General features: G+C 34.0%; 1 protein-coding gene across 4 annotated transcripts in view; it reads left to right on the top strand.

Moving 5' to 3' along the window:
• MEI4 (meiotic double-stranded break formation protein 4) overlaps nucleotides 1–18,935 on the top strand; it is a 125,311-nt gene extending 106,376 nt beyond the window's left edge. For 3 of the 4 annotated variants that reach the window (XM_077782324.1, XM_077782323.1, XM_031504411.2), the window contains one exon: nucleotides 18,667–18,935. In XM_077782324.1, the coding sequence (XP_077638450.1) occupies nucleotides 18,667–18,918 (252 nt within the window). In that variant the 3' untranslated portion in view covers nucleotides 18,919–18,935. Of the gene's footprint in view, nucleotides 1–12,197; nucleotides 12,584–18,666 lie in introns of those variants that run through there. The other variant, XM_077782325.1, reaches the window with a different exon arrangement.
• Nucleotides 18,936–20,255: the final 1,320 nt, after the last annotated feature.

The raw sequence follows: 20,255 nt of genomic DNA, 5'->3' as shown, positions 1-20,255 counted from the left end.
GGCGTCTTCCAAATACTGTTTGAAAAATAATTATGGTCCCTGAAATCATTTGCCATAATAATAAATTTTATTTTCCACTTTTTCATGCTATTCTAAAATTAATTAACTATGCAAAAGTAAAAATATGTTTTTGTAATTTAATCAAATATCTGTTAGTGCCAAGAACTTTCTGGAGTTGAAGAAAGGTCTGCTTCCTTTGATATTCTTTATTTGCAGTCCAAACCATAAAATACTATGTTTGTATTGAACGTAACACTTTTTACACTAGAAAATTTATATTTTTGTAACATTCAGTGTGAACATGGAGCTAGAATTCTGTTCCAATCAATTAGTAACTGTACTAGAATAAAGGAAATTCACTAGCAAACAGGCCCCATTGCCTTTTTGGCAAATGCATTATTCTATTGAAACAGATCTTCCATGCAGTTAATCTAGAATTAATATACAAATTTGATGTTATAATATGGATTTTGACATATATTCATTGTGATAAAACTGCAAAGGTTCTCTGGGAGGAATTTGAGAGCATCTCCTAATGTACTCTTGTGTTGTTGCAAATGACTTTTCATATCTGCAGTTTGATTGCAGATGATTTTTCATATCTGCGTTTTTTTAGTTCCATCTACACTGTATGGAATAGAAGTATCCTTTTCTTCTTCCACTTCAGGATTGGAGCAGAAACCATTCTGGACTATTTCTGGGTTGGATATTTTTCTTAACTTATTTTCCTACTTGCTTTTAGTAGGATATCTTCCTTTTTAACTGTAGCTTTACTTTTCCTCCTAGTATCTTTTAAAGTTCTTTCTTTCCTTTGTGTTGTTTTGGTGGGGGTGTTTGTTTTGGGGCTTTTTTGGTTTGGTTTGCTTTTTCAAGTTTGTGGTTGTTTTGTTTGGTTGGTTGTTCAGTTGAACATGGTGTTTTACTCTAGCACTTAATGATACTCTATGATCCTTTTAGCTTCTTTCATCAATTACTTGCATAACAATATTTACCTCACCTTCAGTGCCATGCATTGCCACCTGTTCTACTTCTTACATATCGATTATTTAACATTTTATCAGTGCTTTCACACTTTCCTTTAATAGATTCACTTTTATATGGGCATACTTTTCCATTTCCAGTGTTGGTACTTGGAAAATTCAGCTGTTGTACCAGCAGCTTACACAGAAAAAAAGTAATTTATCTAATTTGTCATCTTTAAGATAAAATTATGTATATTTCTGAAAGACAATTAAATTCACTTTCTGGAAACTTTCAGATCAAGCAGTGTGGTCTTTTTGGCCCTTTCTTGACTTAAAAGTCAGACTATGTAAAAACTTCGTAATACATTATTTAATACTTTCAGATACTTTCTGGTTCTTTCTTTCGTTAAGAACTTGGAATTCTTTTTTAATAGAGGTAGAATTACTTTGCTGGTTTGTTTTTGTGTTTCTTTGCTGTAAGGACTTTAAGTAAAAAAATTTGTTTGGAAAAATCTGAATTTGTTAATTTAGTTTGGTCTTACCTATTCTTTCCAGCCCTTGAAGGGCAGTTGTGCTGTAGAAATACCAATGAATGTGCATTAGTTTCAATTTAGGAAGGTTATGTCTTATATCATAAGCTATGAGTACAGCAAAAAGAAAGCCTTTGAAAATTGATTTTTAAGTAAGCAAGGAATTTTTTTACTTTTTTTTTTTATTCTATGGACTGTGTGAAATTTCAGCCTTCTCTAGTCTGATACACACACAAAAATAGAAACAATAACACGTGTCACAAACTTAAGGAGATGCTACACATAATACACAACCAAGCTCTGTCTGTTGTAAATTCTAAAAGTAACTGATTTCTTACCACCTGTTTCTGGTGCTTAATTTGTGGGCCTGCTTGTACATAATATTTAAGACTGAGCAGTAGATTTGTCTTCCTAGTTAGGGTGCACTGCTCAGAGTAGGCTTTTGAGTCAATGTCATTGCTTGGCTTTTTGGTGTCAGCCAGTTTTTGCTGTCTTTCTCAAATGTTTTTGAAACTCCATCAGCTTTGGATTGTTAATAATTTTCCCTACTATTTCACTATACAGTTTGCTTTAAGACTGTTGATTTTTCTACTTTTAGAACTTCATGCTCTTGATTGACTACTTTTGGAAGCTAAACAGATATTCATTTAATTTATAGTAAATATTTATATTTATGTCTTGATTTAAAAGCATCAACAGATATTCTTTGTACTATTAGTTAAAGAAAAGGGTGCATCTTAGATTTTGTTTTTCTGTGCATCTCACTTGCAGTATTGCAGTTTGCAAACCCTAAGTGGTTTCCATAGTGAAGCACCTAAAACATTTATTTCAAGTTGGAAATGGGAAGAAGATTTGTATATGTCCTTGTAAATGAAGTCGGTACATAAAAGTTCTCCTGATATCTCATTTTCTTACAAAGAATTACTTTTTTGCTAAGAGATAGGTTTGTACAGCATACTTGCTGACTTAGACTAACAGATTGTGCTGTTCTTCACAGCTTACTATATTCCTTACCATACCACTTGACGTACCACTTACATAATACACACATTTGATAAATAAGAACAGTAAATCTAGTCTGGGAATAAACAGGAAAAACACTTGTGTTGTTGTGTTGCCTTCCACAGCACTTGGACAACATGAAAGGGTTAGACACATTACATTTTCCCAGTGTCCTGATCCCAAGCCACGACAGGATTGAATTTTACAGTAGCCAGGAGGCGGCATGGCCAGGAGTAGGAGGTTATTCTATACCACCTCACGTCATTGCCAGGGGCAAGAGGAAGGGCATCTCTTCTGAGGAGAAAGGGGTTCCTTTCCTATAGCCATGATGTGGGGAGGGAGCAGTAATGTGGTGGTATTTTCTGTGAATTATTCCCCTCTTTCTTGTCCACTCTGTCATTAGTTTTTTTGTTGTTACTGTTCATTTTCCTATCTCCTTACTATTTCTAGTAAATTGCTCTTATCTCGACCCATGATCTTTAGCTTTTGTGCCTCCAGTTCTCCTCTCCAGCCCTCCAAAGGGAAGGGGTAGAGGGGGAGCAAGTGTGGTTTCAGTGGGAGCACTAAATTGGAGAATACTATTCTAAATCAGGACACCCAATCTTGCTATCTCACAGTTTCTCACCAAAACTATCCTTAAGTATTGTGTTATGCTAATTTTCTTATAGATCATTTGTGTTTGCATTGCATTTTCTCCTCTTTCATTTGCCTTCGAACCATGTTAACATCCAGAGTTCATTCTTAAAAGAGATTATGAATTTGCATGAGTCTCTTAATCATCTGTGTTAGTATGCTCTAATCATGTTACTATCATGCTATATCTTTCTAAAATAATTTTGAGCCTGATAAGCTCTGCAGTGAATACAGGAGTTACTGGAGTAATCACTGTACATGAATTAGTTAACTTCTCTTTAAAAACAAATACCAAAGAAATACTTTCAGACATGCACAAAGTCAAAATAAATCTAAAAAATGTTCCTGTGTTCCTACAAAATTATTCCCACCACTCAATGACTGTCTTCTCAAATGCTTTTAATATAAATGCAAGGAGAGCATTTCAAAACACGAGTATTATAAAAGCTGTAGAAGGGCAATTACAGTCTGTGTAGAATACTAATGTGCTACTTAGTGTAAAGTAGGCCTGTGTTGCAAGTTCAATTTATAGGTGAGCCAATGTAGATTGTTTTCAATATGAAGTATGACAGGCAGTGATATTAATAAAAACTTGTTGCATATATTGCCATCACTTATTATGCAATTAAGCACAGTTTTAAATCCTAAGATTAATCATAGTGCATGCAAGAGCAGCAAATTAAAAAGCACTCCAAGTATTTTATCAGTATTCTTAAATCAATTAAGGTAGCAAAGTGGTGCTAGCTATTGTAAATTTAAATTTTGAAGATTGTGGTTACTGTAATTTTTATTCATTAATGTAATGAATTATTATTTTGTTTAACCCTCAAGAGTTAGTTCTTTAAAGTCATTAACCAAGTACAGAAAATAAGGTTATAGCTATTGTTCCAATGCAGAGCAACTGTTCTGAAGTATTTATTAAGGTTGTAAGAGAAACAAGTAAAGATACAAATGAGAGTGGTGCCAAAATTGGTCAATTGGTCATAATGTCTTCTCAGAAACTACATAAGAGACTAGAGAGAGTTTTGAATAAATACAACATATTTAAAAACTTGTAAAATCCTTGATTCTGAGAGAACAAAAGATTATGACTTAAAGAGCAAACAAGTGAGAGTTACAACAGAAGTATACAAACCAGTGTATGATATAAAGAAGAGAAACTGAGTATTTTTCCCTGCCCTTTATCATTGTGCAATAACTAAATTGAAATTTCAAGGTAAGAAAAATCCTAGCATCTAAGAGACACCTTTGTTCAAAGATATATCTAGTATATCTTTTTTCCTGATCTTCAGCTCCTGCACAACATTCTAGCTCCATTCTCTGTGTGAATATTCCATAAAAATTCTTGTCGTATGAGTTAATTCTCTGTACTCTTTCTTCCTAATTCACCTCTTTGTTGATAGAAGCCACATTTTGGCTGTTGATATCACTGCAGATGTGCTTCTCTCTAAGGCAGGACTTTCAGCCAATACTTTGCACTTCTCTGAGGATCCACATCTAATGGATACTTAAGACTGAGTTAGAAGAGTAAATCCTGTCAGTACTGAGATTCTAACATATAACTTATTCTCAGAAACTGTTAGAGGATGCTGCAATTTAAAAAAGGAGTCCTAAATGTACTAAATAATTAAAAAACTGGAATTTTTTTTTTTAAAAATTGGTGTTTCTGAATGTTTCCAAAACTGTTTTGGTTTTTCAGAAGGAGAATGTGGTATCCGTTGGTGAGGATGGGATGATCATGTCATTTCCATCATTACAATAGTCTCCCACCTTTGAAAGAAGCAATACATGTGGATTACCCACCTGATCTGTTAAGCTTTTTTTTCATTTTTTGGTACAAATGTGATGAGAAAACATTGGTTTCAGAAGAAGGTTCTATTGACTGTCTGAATCTCCCAATTCTTACAGTCCCATAATCACCAAATATAGTTTCTCTTTTTTGCTGTTGGGCACTTTTCTTGACAAAAAGGCAGTGTCTTAAGTCAGGCAGCATGGACTTAATGTTCATACAGAGCTGTGAGAAGAAAGATGTTTGTCCCAAACAATGATGATTTCCAGCTGATGAGTGAAGACAGAAAGCTGACTTTTCACTCTACTACCTTTTTTTCAGTGTTAAGGAAAAAAATATTGTGAAGCTTTGCACAATTTCTGCAGTTAGTAGCAACTCTGTCATTCACCTGCAATGAAGCCAAAGAAAGGCAGCAGAAGGCATTGACTTTATCCAGAAGGAGGTCTTCAGTTTCATGTTTCAACACCAGCAGGAGATGCATATACTGTGTCTGGCAGTTATTACTGTGTCACAGTTATACTCTGTCTTCATTATTACAATTTAAAGATTGTGGTATATCAGAAGAGTTATCTTTGGAATTGCTTGAATTCTTTCAGACAACCTCAGGCTAGACCATCTGGCTTGGGGATTTGGTAATATTTCAAAGCTCCCATGTCTTCAGACTTGTTATGCTCCTCTTGATGACACAACGGACTTCCTTTTGTGAGCTCTGACTTCCCACAAGCATGGGATTCTGCCTCCTTCCTTTTTTCAGTTGTTTACTAAGTGAGAATATAGGAGAAGCAACACAAATCCTTCTGGAAAATTAGCTGTCATCCTTATGAAAGTCATGAGGGGGTACTGTACTGTTCAGCACATATATACATATACTCTGTATGTTTCTGGGATGAGCTTACATTTCCCAGGTTGATCCCTGAGGTCTTTCAGCCTGACATTCATTCTGATTTGATCATAAGATCACTGTACATCCATGTCTAGAATGTTTCCTTTTTCACCAGATGTTGGCCAGAATATCTCTCTGTTAACAAGGCTATCTTAAATCTGGCAAAGTCATGAAAATCTCCACTTTCAACATCTGTAATTAATAGATTAATTAAACACAACCAAAGCAAAAACAACAAAAACCCCAAAGCAACCAGCCAAAACAAAAGAAAAAAATCAGCATAGGTTGATTTACTTTTCATTTCATTTGGGTGAAGGAGGTTTGTTGATATTTCTGTGGCTGCATGGGAGCAAGTGGAATATAAGTGTGAATGAAAGTTAAGTTCTATGCATAAGAACAAAAGCATGACATTAGAATTGGGAAGAAGGTACAATGATTTGCATCATCACCTTCTCTAGCTAGTTCTTAAGGTACTTACGCAAATAAAAAGTTCTGCCTAAACTGCCCTCCCTCAATGGGCAGACCAATGTTTTTGTAACGTCTTCAAGAGTTTTTCTTCCAAGGTTTATTCATGCATCATATAGATGTTACAGGCAGCAGGGATTGTGTTGATATTCCCTGTCAAGCAAGGTGTTGTACAGTTTTCATAAGGAGTACCTTCAAGTTTGAGTCTCTATGCTTACATAGAAAAATACCTTTCCTTATGGTCATCTACCTGTAGGTAATGCATTCTTTCAAGTGATAGAGTAGATGAGGTATTTCTTTTCAGTAAAGATTTTAGAACCATATTAATATCCCTTGCCTTAATGACAGTTACTTTTCAGAGGAATCCAGTTCTATGCATCATACATAGCGAGGCTATACTTCTTCACTGTCCCACACGTACAGCCAGAGTTGGATCCACTTAAATAATGGTGTTAATATCACCCACATGACAGCATAATTTGAGAAAAATTTTATAAGATACCTACTCTCACATTGTAGTAGACACAAGAGGCCTAATACATTCCTCTTATTATTTATTACTATTTCCAATTTTTACTATAATCCCTTATTTTGAGAATTGCATTTACTCTATATCTTTGTGGGTACATTTGTATTATCACAGCCAAAAGTGGTTCCATTTCTCATTAGGATCTTTCACAACAGGTTAAGTTTTCTTCTGATCCTAAAAACAAGTGCAAGTTCCTATACATGGAAAGAAGGTTCTTCAGCTGAGATTTTTGCCTTTTTTTTTTCATAAAAGACAGTGGAGTTAAAATTAAGATACTAAGTTCCTTCATCTGCACATGAATATTTGTATGCATGAGTATATACAATCTCAGACATTCAAAAACTTGATTGGGGAAAAAAAAAAAACAAAATTGATTTTGTTCTTGTTGCTAAATCCTGTGTCACTTGGGGATAGAAGTGTTTGGAATAAATGATAGGTCATATTTTATTCTGGAAAGAGAATATAGCAGTTGAGAAAGTTTCATGGGAAAGTAAAGTAACAGACAGAGTAGTAATGGTTCAATGTTGACCTTGCTGAACACTAGACTAAGATCCCACTGAGGGAAACAGCAGGTGGAAGGAGCCTAATTAACCCTTTAGAGTGAAGGTAGTCAAAGTCTTTAAATTCTTATTGTCCAGAGGATTGAGAACCAAAAAGAACATTTAATGAGCTATAGTTCTATATGGTGATAATCCTAGCTCCTCCCTCTCCAATAGGGAATATAAAATACAGAGTATTAAGGAAGAGAGGTGGAACTGGGACAATACCAAATGAGAAATTTTTACATTTCAGACTTGAATCTTAAAAGCTTTACTAAATAAATTACTATGTGTCTGCCTATATGGCATAGAAGAACCTTAACTCAATTTAAATGAGTTAAGGTAGCAGAAACAGAGCATGAGTTCCCTATTGGCTATTTTGCTGTCATCAGGGAATCTTGAAGGAATTAATTGCATGACTATCTTAGAGCCATAAAAATGTAGCAGTATTCTTTCTTATTTGTTCACTCTGCAAGTTGCTGTATTATCCCAGAAGTTTTCCCTGTGCATAGATATTCTTTACAAAAGCATAAGCACAAGAATAGAGACCTTTTTTAAAATAAAACCAGTTTGAGCATTAAAATAGGAAGGTTTCATTATACTGCAGCTGATGTCTTTCACTCATTTGTAATGCTACAATTGCTATGCCAGAGAGTCCTGACCTTCTAAAAACTAGAAATTTGCTAGGAGTCACTTACAGCATAACAAAGATGATCTATGTACTCAATTCTGATAGGATTTGATTTTGTTTCTTCTCTCCTCTTTAAATGAGTCAGTCTTTAGTGATTTTCTGTCATGTTTTTATTAATGTATTCCTGCAGTCACCTGAAATAATTTTGAAGAGCTAGGTGGCCTGTGTGTTTAGTATGATTTGTTAATATGATCTTTTAATATCTTTCACAGTGATTTAAATCTTGTTTGATAGATTAAGCAATTACATTAAATTACATTAAATTTACAGCAAAGAGGAAAGAATTGTTTTCCTAAAGGCACATAAAAAGCTTTGCTAAATTCTTGTATGTATTATGATTATATATTCTGGTAATTATTACCCGATTGTAAATAATGTGGTACGTAAAACAACTTGAAGTATTTCGAATTATTCTGTCTGGTCCACTGTTAGGAACATGTTTTATTTCTTTTTTCCAGATCATTTAATTAAAAAAACCTAAACCTGTCCCAAACTGAAACTTAGCTATATTTTTGAAAGTCTAGTAATCCTCTGAAATGTTAAAAAAATTCTAATCTTTTCAGGCCAGTTTTTTAATATATACCATGCTATATCTGATGCATTCTGATGCACACTTAACCTGACAAGTGTGCTCGCAGCTGCAGAAAGACCAGAGTTCTCTCTGAGAATCTTTACTGAATGTAGATTATCTTAATTGTGGTAGGTTGATGCTATTTGTTGTTTTACACAAAGGGTTATGTGCTGTCTTAATGGTGGTGAGGATTAGAGACTGTTTTCTGTAACCTTCTTGAAACTCTATTAAGCCTTGAAATTGTTCAGGTAAATGCCATATCCTAATTTCATTTTTAAACTCAGCTTCTCATAGAAGCAGCTTGCAGAGTTTTACATAATGCTATGTAAAACTCTAATGCTGTGTTATTTTGCTAGTCCAGTCTGCTTCAAAACATCCATGTTTTTGTAGTGAATGTAAAGAGATTTGTGCCTTTTTCTTCAGGTTGAAGATCTGCGTAATTTCCACTCTTCCATTTTTCCTGCCAGTACCATGTTCTTGTGGGAAGTTCAAATTAAAAAAAAAAAAATGTTTTGTCCAGGTTTCAAAATCAGAGGCATGGCCCAGACTCATGGTCTTGCCAGTGGGACATTTGTTTTCTATTTTCTAGAGATGAGGGATGGAAAAAATAGAGAAAATCCAAAAGGACAGTGACGGGAGTACAACATGAAAAGGAATTGCAGAGCAGTTTGTAACTGCTAAAGAGGACAGGAGAGGTTTTCAGATGCAATTAATGTAATATTATCATTGGTTCAGGCCATCAGAGGAAATCATAGGCTTAGCTGAGAGGTGGATTTCAACTCCTTTTTTTTTGCAAATAACTACAACTAGGTTACCTTTAAGGTCCCTTCCAACCCAAGCCATTCTAAAATTCAGTTCCAACAAGTGCAAGTATGATCTTGACTTCCAGTGGTATCCCTGACACGCCGTTCTTTTGCTGCTATTGTTTATGTTATTCTCTGGTGTTATTCTGGTTTCCTTCAATACTATGACATTTCTTTTATGCAGCTATCATACCACATTCACATGAATGACAGTGTTTCTGGAAACTTTAGCTTACTAACTATTATCAGGGTACCATAAGTACAGGGTCCCTACAAGTACACTCATGTCAGCTTTCTGTAACAGATCCACCTCAAATGACACCTCAGTCATTTACCTAAAACTCTATCTGCTGGGTTTCTCAAGTCAAATGTTGTTTCAGTGGGCTTCTTTCAGATTCTTTTTGACTTTGAATGTGCTTTGAGCTCCAGTTGGTTTTCCTCTGGTTGATTTTTCCAGAATTAATGCTTCTGGTTCAAAATTAATTGCTTTAAACTTCTATAATGTTTCTTTTGTTTAATTTTAATACCCTCCTTTTTGGTGACTCAGTGCAAAAGAGTGCACTTCTGCTCATTTTTAGCATTTTTTTTCTTAAATATTTGTCTTAGCAAAGCCATTTGATAAAGTCATCTGTATTTTTGCTGGGGTATTCAGCTTTAATGTGTCCAATTCAATATCAGAACATTATCCTTCAAAAATTCCATGAAGAATAAAAAAGTCTGTAGTTCCCCACTACTTTTCAGTTCTAGTTAATTTTACTGAAGCTTTGGCATAAGAAATTATACCAGAGCGAAAAATCACATGCTTCTCTTGCCATATGTAAATATTCCTGAATTTTCTGCAGCTTTCCTCTAGGTCATTTCAAACCCTTCCACTCCCAGATTAGTTTCTTGATAGTATCCTTCTAGCACAAGAAATGAGGCCTGCTATAAATAACTCTGTGCTCGCTGAAAATAGTGGTGTTGCACATCCAAATTTGGGCTTGACTGCACTCTTGAAGACATTTTCCTTTAGTCAAGGCCAGTTATACCCTTGTCAGACTACATATCTGAGATTTACAGAATCATCCAGGTGACAGGTTTGCCATGTAGAAACTCTTACTTGCATAGCAGACAACTTTCCCCAGACTACTTCGAATGGGAGTCAAACTATTCTGGTTTTATGAAAAGGAAGCCCTTGGCCTTGGTATGACCTAGTAAATGTCACTGTTTAGTAGTACTCAGAGCATGGAGCTTTCTTCAATAATTCTTCATTATTTGCTTCACCTGATATCATAAATTTTAGAATTATAAGCATTTTCCTGTACATAACCCTTCCCGTGTATTTCTTACATTTTCTTCTTCAAAGCTAGAAAAACTAGTTGGCTTCTGACAGTCAATTTGCAATTTAATCCCTTTCAAGTTTACTCTGCTTTTTTTCTGTTCTGTCAGGATGCTGCAATTTTCACACAAGTTATTCAGTTTCAAAAGGATCTTCCTAAATGCAACTGTCTTTAGACTTAATGCTGGCAAGCTGAACTTTAGAAGGCCAATCTTGAACTGCATATCACTGCTTTCCAGCACTATGACACTCACATTCTAAACTGCTATTCTGGAGCTCTTAAAAACCCATCTTTTTATACTACTGGGCTGCTAAAGCAGTTGAAGCAAACAAACAAACAAATTTTTAAAAGTGAAGTTGTCTAGACAACTTCTCAGTTTGGATCTTTCCAGAAGAGTCCACCAGATAATTAATGGAAAAGTAAAATGTGAAAGCAAAACCATATTTGCTTACAGTCATACCCATCTGGTTTCTATAAATCCTAAAAAGATTGTAGAGAGCAATCTGTTCCATTTTCTGTTTTGTTATGTTTTTAGTCAAAAGGTCTATTTCCTTCCAAAATTAAGTTTTGATGCAAAGTTTAGATATACTGTGGTGTTCTCATGATTTCATGACATATCTTATGTGATTTTCAATTAAATATATTGAATCTGTAATTTCTCACATCTTTAAGCTGAATAAGTAATATTTTCATGTTGTTAAATTAGATTAACCCACTCAATATTTATTCTACATACATATTCCACATAGTTTTAAATACAATAAATAAGAAAAATGGCACTGCTTGTCAACTGTTTATGAAATTATATCTTGAGTCTTCCATGCCTCCCATGTCTCTTGAGTTTTACAGTTAAAGTTTGGAAGACTCTTGGGGTATTGTTTGAAAATTCAGAGGTTGTTACATGATTTGGTGACATAATCGTAGTTGAATATGGGTGTTTAAGACAGTAGAATCACTGAAAAAACATTGTTGTCCTGTTTAATTTGTATCTAAGAGAAACATTAATCCATTTTAGGAAAATAGTTTGGGGAAACGTATATATGTGAAATATAAACACTTTTCTAAAGACTTTTTATATGTACAATGAATACAAGATTTTTCTAAAACAAGAGGAAAGACACTTGTTCTAAAATACTTCTTCTTAAATCAAAGACAAAGTTTGGTTCAATATTAAGTTAAATATTGCCTTGAACAGTTATAGAATATTAAGCTTCTAATTATGGAAGAGGAGAAACAACTGCATAATTAGAAGGAAATCTTTCTTCTTAGTGGTATCATTTTTTATCTATTAAAAGTATACAGAGGCTTTGCTTCCTTGGATGAAAGGGACTCAGAAAGCAGATGTCAACTTCTTTTTCTTACAAACATTAAGCTTGTGTTCGAACCACCTTGTCCTTTTCCTCACACAGGGCAATGCCTAGACTCACTCCTCACTCCTTGCTCCTGCTTAAGTGTTTTATTTTTTCTTGTTTTTTTCCTAGATTTCCTAGATTTTCTTTTGCAGCAGATAAAGACAAGGATCAAACACACATTTGTTCTCAGTCAGTGTGAGAACAATCACCTAGGTTTGCTTATGTTTGGGCTGTTTTTCTTTGTGATTTTGAACCTGGAGTGGTGGATTCTGTCTGTGGCTTTGGAGCAAGGACTGACCTCATTGAAAATTAGCGGGGATGTATGTAGATCCACTGGTTGTAAGCTTCCAGAGCTGCAAGCTAAAAAATAGAGATTTTCTGTGAAGTAACTTACCATTGATAGAGGGTGGGACAGTAAATTAAACTGACAGATAGAAAAACATGGGAATGGCCATTCTGCCTCTGACAGTGCTTACAGTATAAATGTTCAGAGGAGTTTGAACATGTTTTCAAGAGCATTTTCCCAGTATTCATCTATTTGTGCTTTTCCAGGTGAAGAGTGATTGATTGATTGATTACATGTATCCGTGGATTTCACTGTCATACAACTGTTGACTTTTCTTTCACCCATACAAGCTTTCAGCTTTCACAGTGTCCTGTGGCAAGCGATTTGAGAGCACGTTCTGCGACAGCCTTCTACCTTGGTTTGTTCTTGGACCAGCCATCTTCCCCTTGCTAGGTTCAGTTGATTCTTTACATCCCTAGTATTGGAAGAGATAATTTTAGGAAGTCAAGCTAAGTTGAGGCAAAGTTATCATGCTTTTAGGAAAAAAAAAGCCTTATGAGATGAAAAGCATGTTGAAAAACTTATTTTCAGAAATTAATGAATTATGATTCATTAATATCCACAAATAAATGGGTATTTTGCATTACTGTCAGGGTTGCCTGCCCAGTACTAGAGTCACACAAGTAATTGCTTTTTATTTCCAGACCTTCTTGTGCATTTTCTAAAATAGGTAAACTATCAAATCCTTTGAAACGAATGTAGCTGTATTTTTCAGCAGTTTTCTGATATGATTTTAATTAATGGATGAATTTTAATCATTGTTATTATTCAAAACTTAATCTTATTACCTTGGTGTCCTATTACCTATAAAAATGTTATATATATAATGTTTGTTTTAAAGACCTGCTTAGATCACTGGTCTTGCTGCACTTGCAACACTTCTTGCAGGATGAGAATTTAATTTCTTATTAATTTCTTTCAACAAACAGTATGTATTATTTCAATATGGTTATTTCATGTAGTACTCCTACACTTGTAAGTAGGCAAGTCCTCCAAAAACACAAGCCATGAAAAAACCCTTCCTCTAATATTGAAGTTAATAACCTGGAAATTTTATTAGATTGTTTTGTTGATTGCTTCTTCCTGGTAGAGACTTTACATGGGATTGTCTGATCTATAACTTCATTTTCAAGTTAGAAATATTGTTAAGTAGACCATTTGATTTGGAAGGACCCACAGTATAGCAGATATAGTCACAATCTTTATTTCAGATCCTTTTCTGAAAAATAAGCAAAACCAAAATCAAATATATTTCACATTTCAACTTGTGAATAATTATTTTTTATAATTTCAGAATAAATTTCAAAAATAACATATATGTGAGAAGTCAAATTTGAAGTGCATGCCTTGTAGATTGGAATAAAATGTGTTTATAAATTCCCATTATTCTAAGAAATTACACAGATTCATACTTTTTGGCTATTCTTTCCAACTGAGATAGCTTTGTGACTTATATTTTGGCTTTCTTAAATTGGATAAAGGGGATTAAAATTTGGGTTTTAAAGTTTTTTTTTGTCTGCCTTATGTTGCTTGCAAGGCAATTGTGATTCTTACTCCAATAGAAACATTAGTGCTCTGCTGCTGTCATATTTAATGTTTTACAATATGTTGTGGAAATTGTATTACTAGATAAGAATAATACTGCTTAAGATGTCTTGGGAAATTTTTGTAGTTCAGTGTGTCACACTAAGGGCTAGTAACAGATGACCCTGCTAAGTGATGTGTGGAAGAGGCACAATGCCTCAGGGATATAAGTATCTTCCCCTTGGGAGACAGCAAAGAGAATAAATAAACACTTTAAATTCTCTCAAAAGTATTTTCCAGGGTATGCCAGATAATTATATCTGGACATATACTATTTTTGCAAGATTCTTACTGTTGCTTCTGAAACCTCTCTAGCATGCGGCTGTCCAGGACTTCTGAAGTGCTGGTGGTACTATCTTGCTCAGGACTAGTGACTGCACATGCTGTATAAATTGTTCTAGGAGTTTAGCTGATGGTCTCTCTTCTGGAATTTAACTGTTACAAATGTGGGTAATTCCTTGACCCTTTCTGCAGTCACATTTGATCTTGATCTGCAAGCAGAATAGTTGAAACTTTGAGATCTACTTGTGAATAAAGTGACACTCAGTATGAGTAAAGACAGAAATAGGATTTCAGAACCTATGGGATAAAATATGAAAATATTTTGAAAATTTGGGCTGTGAGAGTATAAATTTAAATAAGGAATTTCACATGATATTAATTTTGTTTGAGATACTGAAAGAGTTCATATATTGGTTTGAATTTACTTGGCATGTGAATAATTGACATGGTTGTGAGGATTATGATTATTGGGAGGGTTGTTCAGGAAATAGGCATTTCAAATCACAAAACAAAAACCTCCTGAAAAGACATGGAAATCAGCTAAAAACTGAACTCTGCATCATGACAATTTGTAATTACCTTTTGTCTTAACACAGTAGTACTAGAAACAGAACAAAAATATTTTAAAAATACTTTCATGCATGCCTGCCTAAAATATTTTAGAGATGCATATCTGCATGTTATTTAAATACTAAGCAATTATAGATAATCTCTTATCCTACTGTGATTTTGTATACTGTAGATATTGTTGGGTTTGTAAATTTTAATAATCAGAGGCTATTTACATGTTTGTAGAACATCCACTTAAGATAATTTCCGTCCTGTTTTGAAATAAAATGCCTACTCTCCAAATGTTCTTAACTATACTCTGAAAAATGTTTCTCTTGTATTTAGCACTTGAGCAAAGCAATAAGTAACCTGGACAGGGATTTCTCAAAGGAAAACTGAAGGGTCAAGAACAGAATTCCCTGTGAGAATTAAACTTCCTTATTCATAAAATAAGAATGTATTGACTTGAGGAAACAATTCAGTGATTCTTGAAATATATTTCCATTAACCTCTGACCTAGATGGGATGAGTAGATTAAAACAGTGTTGATCCTACTGAAAACTTAGGTTTTCAGCATTCCCTTCATAAACACAAAATTTACCAAATGTGCATTTATTGATAGAGTTTCCAGTCAGTCACTTTTTACTTGTTTTTCATTATGCTGATTTAGAATAATTTTTCTTAGGTCATGCTGTCAAATATAGCTCCATTTAGGAACTTGTAGTTATAATTATATACTCCTTAGAACTGTAGTTTTAAAATGCTGAAAACCATTTCAGTCTCCCTCCTATATGCAGGCATAGTGAGCACAGAAGTAAGTTTTTCATTTATGTGAGCATCAGTGACTATATATATACATGCATACATATATATGTATACACACACATGCACACACACACACACACACACACATATATATATATATATATATGAGACTTGCTTTATAGATGCACCCTCTGAACTTTCTGGTGTGTACATATATGTGCACAGCTACCCATTCACACAAATTGGTGGACAAGATTAATAGGCCTATTATGTGACTCTGCAGCTTTAGGAAACAGTAAAGACATCCCTTTACCAATTATGTAGCATAAATTTGTATTGGTAGTAGTTGCATCAATCACTGCTGCAGAAGACATCTAACAAAAGAAATAGAGACACAATTTGTTCAGATTATTAAATGGATTGGAGAGGTTAATAATAAGCCTTGAGCCAGAAAATGTTCTGGACTGATTTTATTTTCCCTTGGTTATATAATGCAATATTTTAAAGTGTGTTTGTCTCCAGAAAAATAATTATCTCAAAAAATACTTTCTTCTTGCGATTATACTTGCCCTTTCTCTTAATATCAGTTCTGCATGATTAAAGGCAAATTTCCTTTAATGCAGTAGTATTTGTAGAGGAAGCTAATTAGTTAACTTGTGGATTCTATTATCCATAATCAGATAGTTTACTAAGCTGCAATTAGTTGCACCTTTTAAGACCCAATGAAAGTAACACAATTGCTTAACTGCATGGAAGAGCCTGAGGTTATGGGACTAAGTGAAGTGACATAATTTGCCTTTCTAAAACACTTTATATTGATTGCTCAGGTAAAAGGAGTGATTTTTCAAAGCCAATGCTTGAGAATCAAACAAAGAATTTTTGCTTGTAATGTTGTACATCTAATTTCCAAATTACAGGATTCAGAGCCTAGAACTTCCATTTATGTTTCTACATAGACCTTTATTTCTGGGTACAGTCACACTTTATCACTAGAGTTCCAGGACATGGTATACCTGTGGTTCTAGTTTGGAGTGGGATGTATTGCATGATGAAGGACCCTGGGAACTACTCAGTAGCAAAAACTCAGGCATCTAATAGTACACCTAAGGTACTCCTCCTGGCTTACAGCTGCTACCCTGGGGCATGTGAAATGGCAATAGATATCTACATTCAATCAACTGTGGGCTGCCCCTTGCGTCCCTCCATCAGCTGGAACTGGAATAAGGGATAACTATCTCATCTTGCTGATGCCTGTGTTTGGTCAGATGACCCCTACACTGAAAGTCTTCGGAGCAGACTTTATAGGGCTTCAGAATCATCTTATTTCCTAGAAATTCAGTAAATAATTAATAACTCTTACATTTGCAACTTTGAAAGCTGTAGTTTAGTCAAATAAGCAAAGTAAATATATTTAGTTCCTCACTATCAGTTAACAGTTAAAACAATCAGTGTAAAGTCATGATTGTTCTAGAGTTGGATGTTTGATATTTGAAGAAACAGATTGTCAAATTACCTGTGATTTAGAAGGATGTTTTCTCAAATTAGGCAGTTTGATAGGCAGAACTGAACTTTAGAAATATGCAAATACTTAATATATTTTTTATTAAATAGTGTAATACTTTTTCATTTTTCACTGTCTGTTCTGGTAAGAATGTCAGTACTGAATTCTCGGTTGCAGCTTCTGAACTATAGATTTTTCTTAGCAGGGTTCAGAGAGACAGAATAGGAGTATGCAGCGCTGGGGATGATATGTTTTGGTAATGAACCTAATTTTCAAGATTCCTAGAAAACTCAGCAAAATTCTTTTGCTACATTGAGGCTTTGCAATAGGATGGCTGTGGTGTCTTAATTTTGTCTCTGAGGTGGGAGGCTACCTGAAAACCATTACCCCAGAGTGCTTCAACAGAGATTTTAGGTTTAGCAACTGCTGTCTCAGAAAGCAAAATGAGCAATCTCTGAGCCAACATCTTCCTCAGTTTTTGCTGGAGAAGGTAAAGTGCTGTCTTTTTCTTAGCTTCTAGTGGAATCAAAAATAACTTATATTTTTTATGAAATCAATGACTGTATAATAGATTTCACACTTTAGAAAGTCTTACAGGATGTAATCTAGACTGAGGAAAATGATTTTATGTATTTTCATAGATCCATGTTGAAGCCGTGATCCATCTGGCTTTGTACCACAGGTACCACAGGTCTAAACAGTTCTTTAGATTTGCTAGAGCTATTGGTCCATTTTCTAAAATATATTATTAATTTTCTAGCAGCTATGATTTTACATTTCAGTTCTGATCATCTACCTACTGTAATTGCAGTCTTTTTCAGACCAAGGCCATCTCATGTTATTAGTAGATTTTGCTGTTAAGGACACAAAATTTCATTCCAGAGGGACAATTCTTAAGGGTTTAAGTTTGTATCTTGCCAGTTATTTCCTATGTACAGAAAGCTTCTGTGTAAAATTCTGGTTTCTAGATACAGGACAGGTAAATTTATATTGGATAAAGCTATAAGACTTCTTAAAAATGTTTCATTTGGTCAGTGTCCTTGTTCCAGCTTATTTGACAAACCTAATATTCCACTTTAAGTGGCTCAGAACTGGCTTGTGCATTTTGTATTGAGATTGAGATTTGGACTTCTAATTTGCTTTTTGGAGGAGTCACTTGGATAGATGAGTTTCTATATTTAGGAGTAAAAAATTATTTCTTGCTTGTTATTTTATTTCTCAGAAATCCACCAACTCTAATCATATGCCCAAAACAAACCAAGCTGTTATTGTAGTTGTTTTTCTGTCCATGGTATGTCACAGCCTGTGGATAATTAGGTAAAGCAAACGCTCTCATGAAGCGTTTTGACTTTTTGTTTGGTAGTGTGATGCTGTCTTAGTTGTTTGACTGTTACCACAAAAAGGAAAACATTTTTTAGAAGTAATCATACTCTAATGTATGAATGTATAGGTGTCCTGATTATATAAATAATACTGCAATTTTAACAGTATTCCTTAAATTGTCATCTGAGATGTTAGGCTGCAGAAATGTTTTCACATTCCACTTATGTACTGATTTTTCTTATTCCCAGGTCCAGTCTGTGTATGACATCACCCAGTATGAGAATATTTCTCTTTTGTGCATGATTCTGGAACAACTTATTCAAAATGAGACAGAAGAAAGTAACATTTCCAGCTCAGACTATGGGGGAGAAGAAAAAATCAAATTTCTGAAGAACCTTGATCAAGTTATTCTTCATCTCTCAGATGAATTCCCTTTGTTTTCTTTATATTTGTGGAGAGTGAGTGTTCTTTTGAACTCAAGTCAAATGCAAATTGATTAAAACAATTAAAACAAGCAGCCTACTTTTTAACTGTGCATTTGTTGTGGGAGTGCATTGGAAAATTTTCAAGCCAGACAGCAATATTGTCCTTATTGAAAAACACTTACTTCAAACTATTATTCTCTACAGCAGTTTTAGAGATAATGCAATTTATTTCCCATTCTGAATATAGAAAAAATGTAATAATCCAGGCGCCATTTTCAATAAATACTGTTTCTTGTAATAGAAAACAGTGTGGTGGTGTGTGTGCACACAATGAAAATGAAACAAAGAAAGTTGTTTCAGGTGCTGTTTAAAATAAACACTATGAATTTTAAAGTACAATCATAATATTTGTGTAGAGCTTCCAAGTTAGGAGACTAATGCCTCTCGTTTAAGAGTTGTGTAGCTACTCTATGATTTAGAGACATTATCTGGTTGGTTGAAATAAATATGTTTATTTTAAACTTGATAACTTATCAGTAAAACATCTTACAGGACGGACTTGGTTACTGATAATCAAATGAGTCATTGAGCAAAATAAAATCTGGTGCTCAGTTTCACAGCTTTCTTACATTCATTGTATACTGCTTGGCTTTACTTGTGTATGCACAAGTTTAGGTACAATAGGCCTAATTCACTCTGAGTTGAGTATGATTTCAGAGATTTAATCTTAAAAAGTGTAACTCATTTAATAGTTATTTTAAACCTTTCTGTTCAAAATTAATTAATATTGCTAAAATCCCCCTTGGTATATTTTCATATTATCTGATATTTAATGTTTGTTTTTTTTTTTTTCTGTGTGATGGTATTATATTCATAGTAATAATTAAAGTAACATATTTTAACAGAAATTATTTTAAATGTCTTTAAAGTGTGAGCTCAACAATATGTTAACTGAACCATAGTCTTTGATAAATCTAAAGAAAAAATATTATAATTAATTGCTCTTTTTTCTGTTACATAAATAAGATTTTAGTTTTATTATGTCTCCTAGAAATATATATTCACTATAGATACAAAATATTTTGAGCATTAGTCCTTGTCCTTCCCCTTGAAATTGTCAATCAATTTTTATGTCAGGAAAATTCTCAGAAACACCAGTATCTTGTTAATTTGAATGCATTTATTTTGTAATAAACCTATGCAATATATATAAAATACATTGGTAAGTAAAAAACATGTGGCTTTGATGGTGAATTGGCTCCCCAGGTAATGTTTCTTAGGTAACACACTGGCCCCTGTTCTGTTTCTTAAACTTCCTATTTGCTATGCCATGTTGTAACCTTTGTTTAATGCTTTCTTCTAGCTAACTTTCTTCCAACAGAAATGTTTGATTTGCAAAACAAGCGTTCCTG

This window comes from Lonchura striata, chromosome 3 (genome assembly GCF_046129695.1).
Source record: "Lonchura striata isolate bLonStr1 chromosome 3, bLonStr1.mat, whole genome shotgun sequence".
In the NCBI taxonomy this organism is placed as follows: domain Eukaryota; kingdom Metazoa; phylum Chordata; class Aves; order Passeriformes; family Estrildidae; genus Lonchura; species Lonchura striata.
This window is presented reverse-complemented; position numbering and strand designations above follow the sequence as displayed.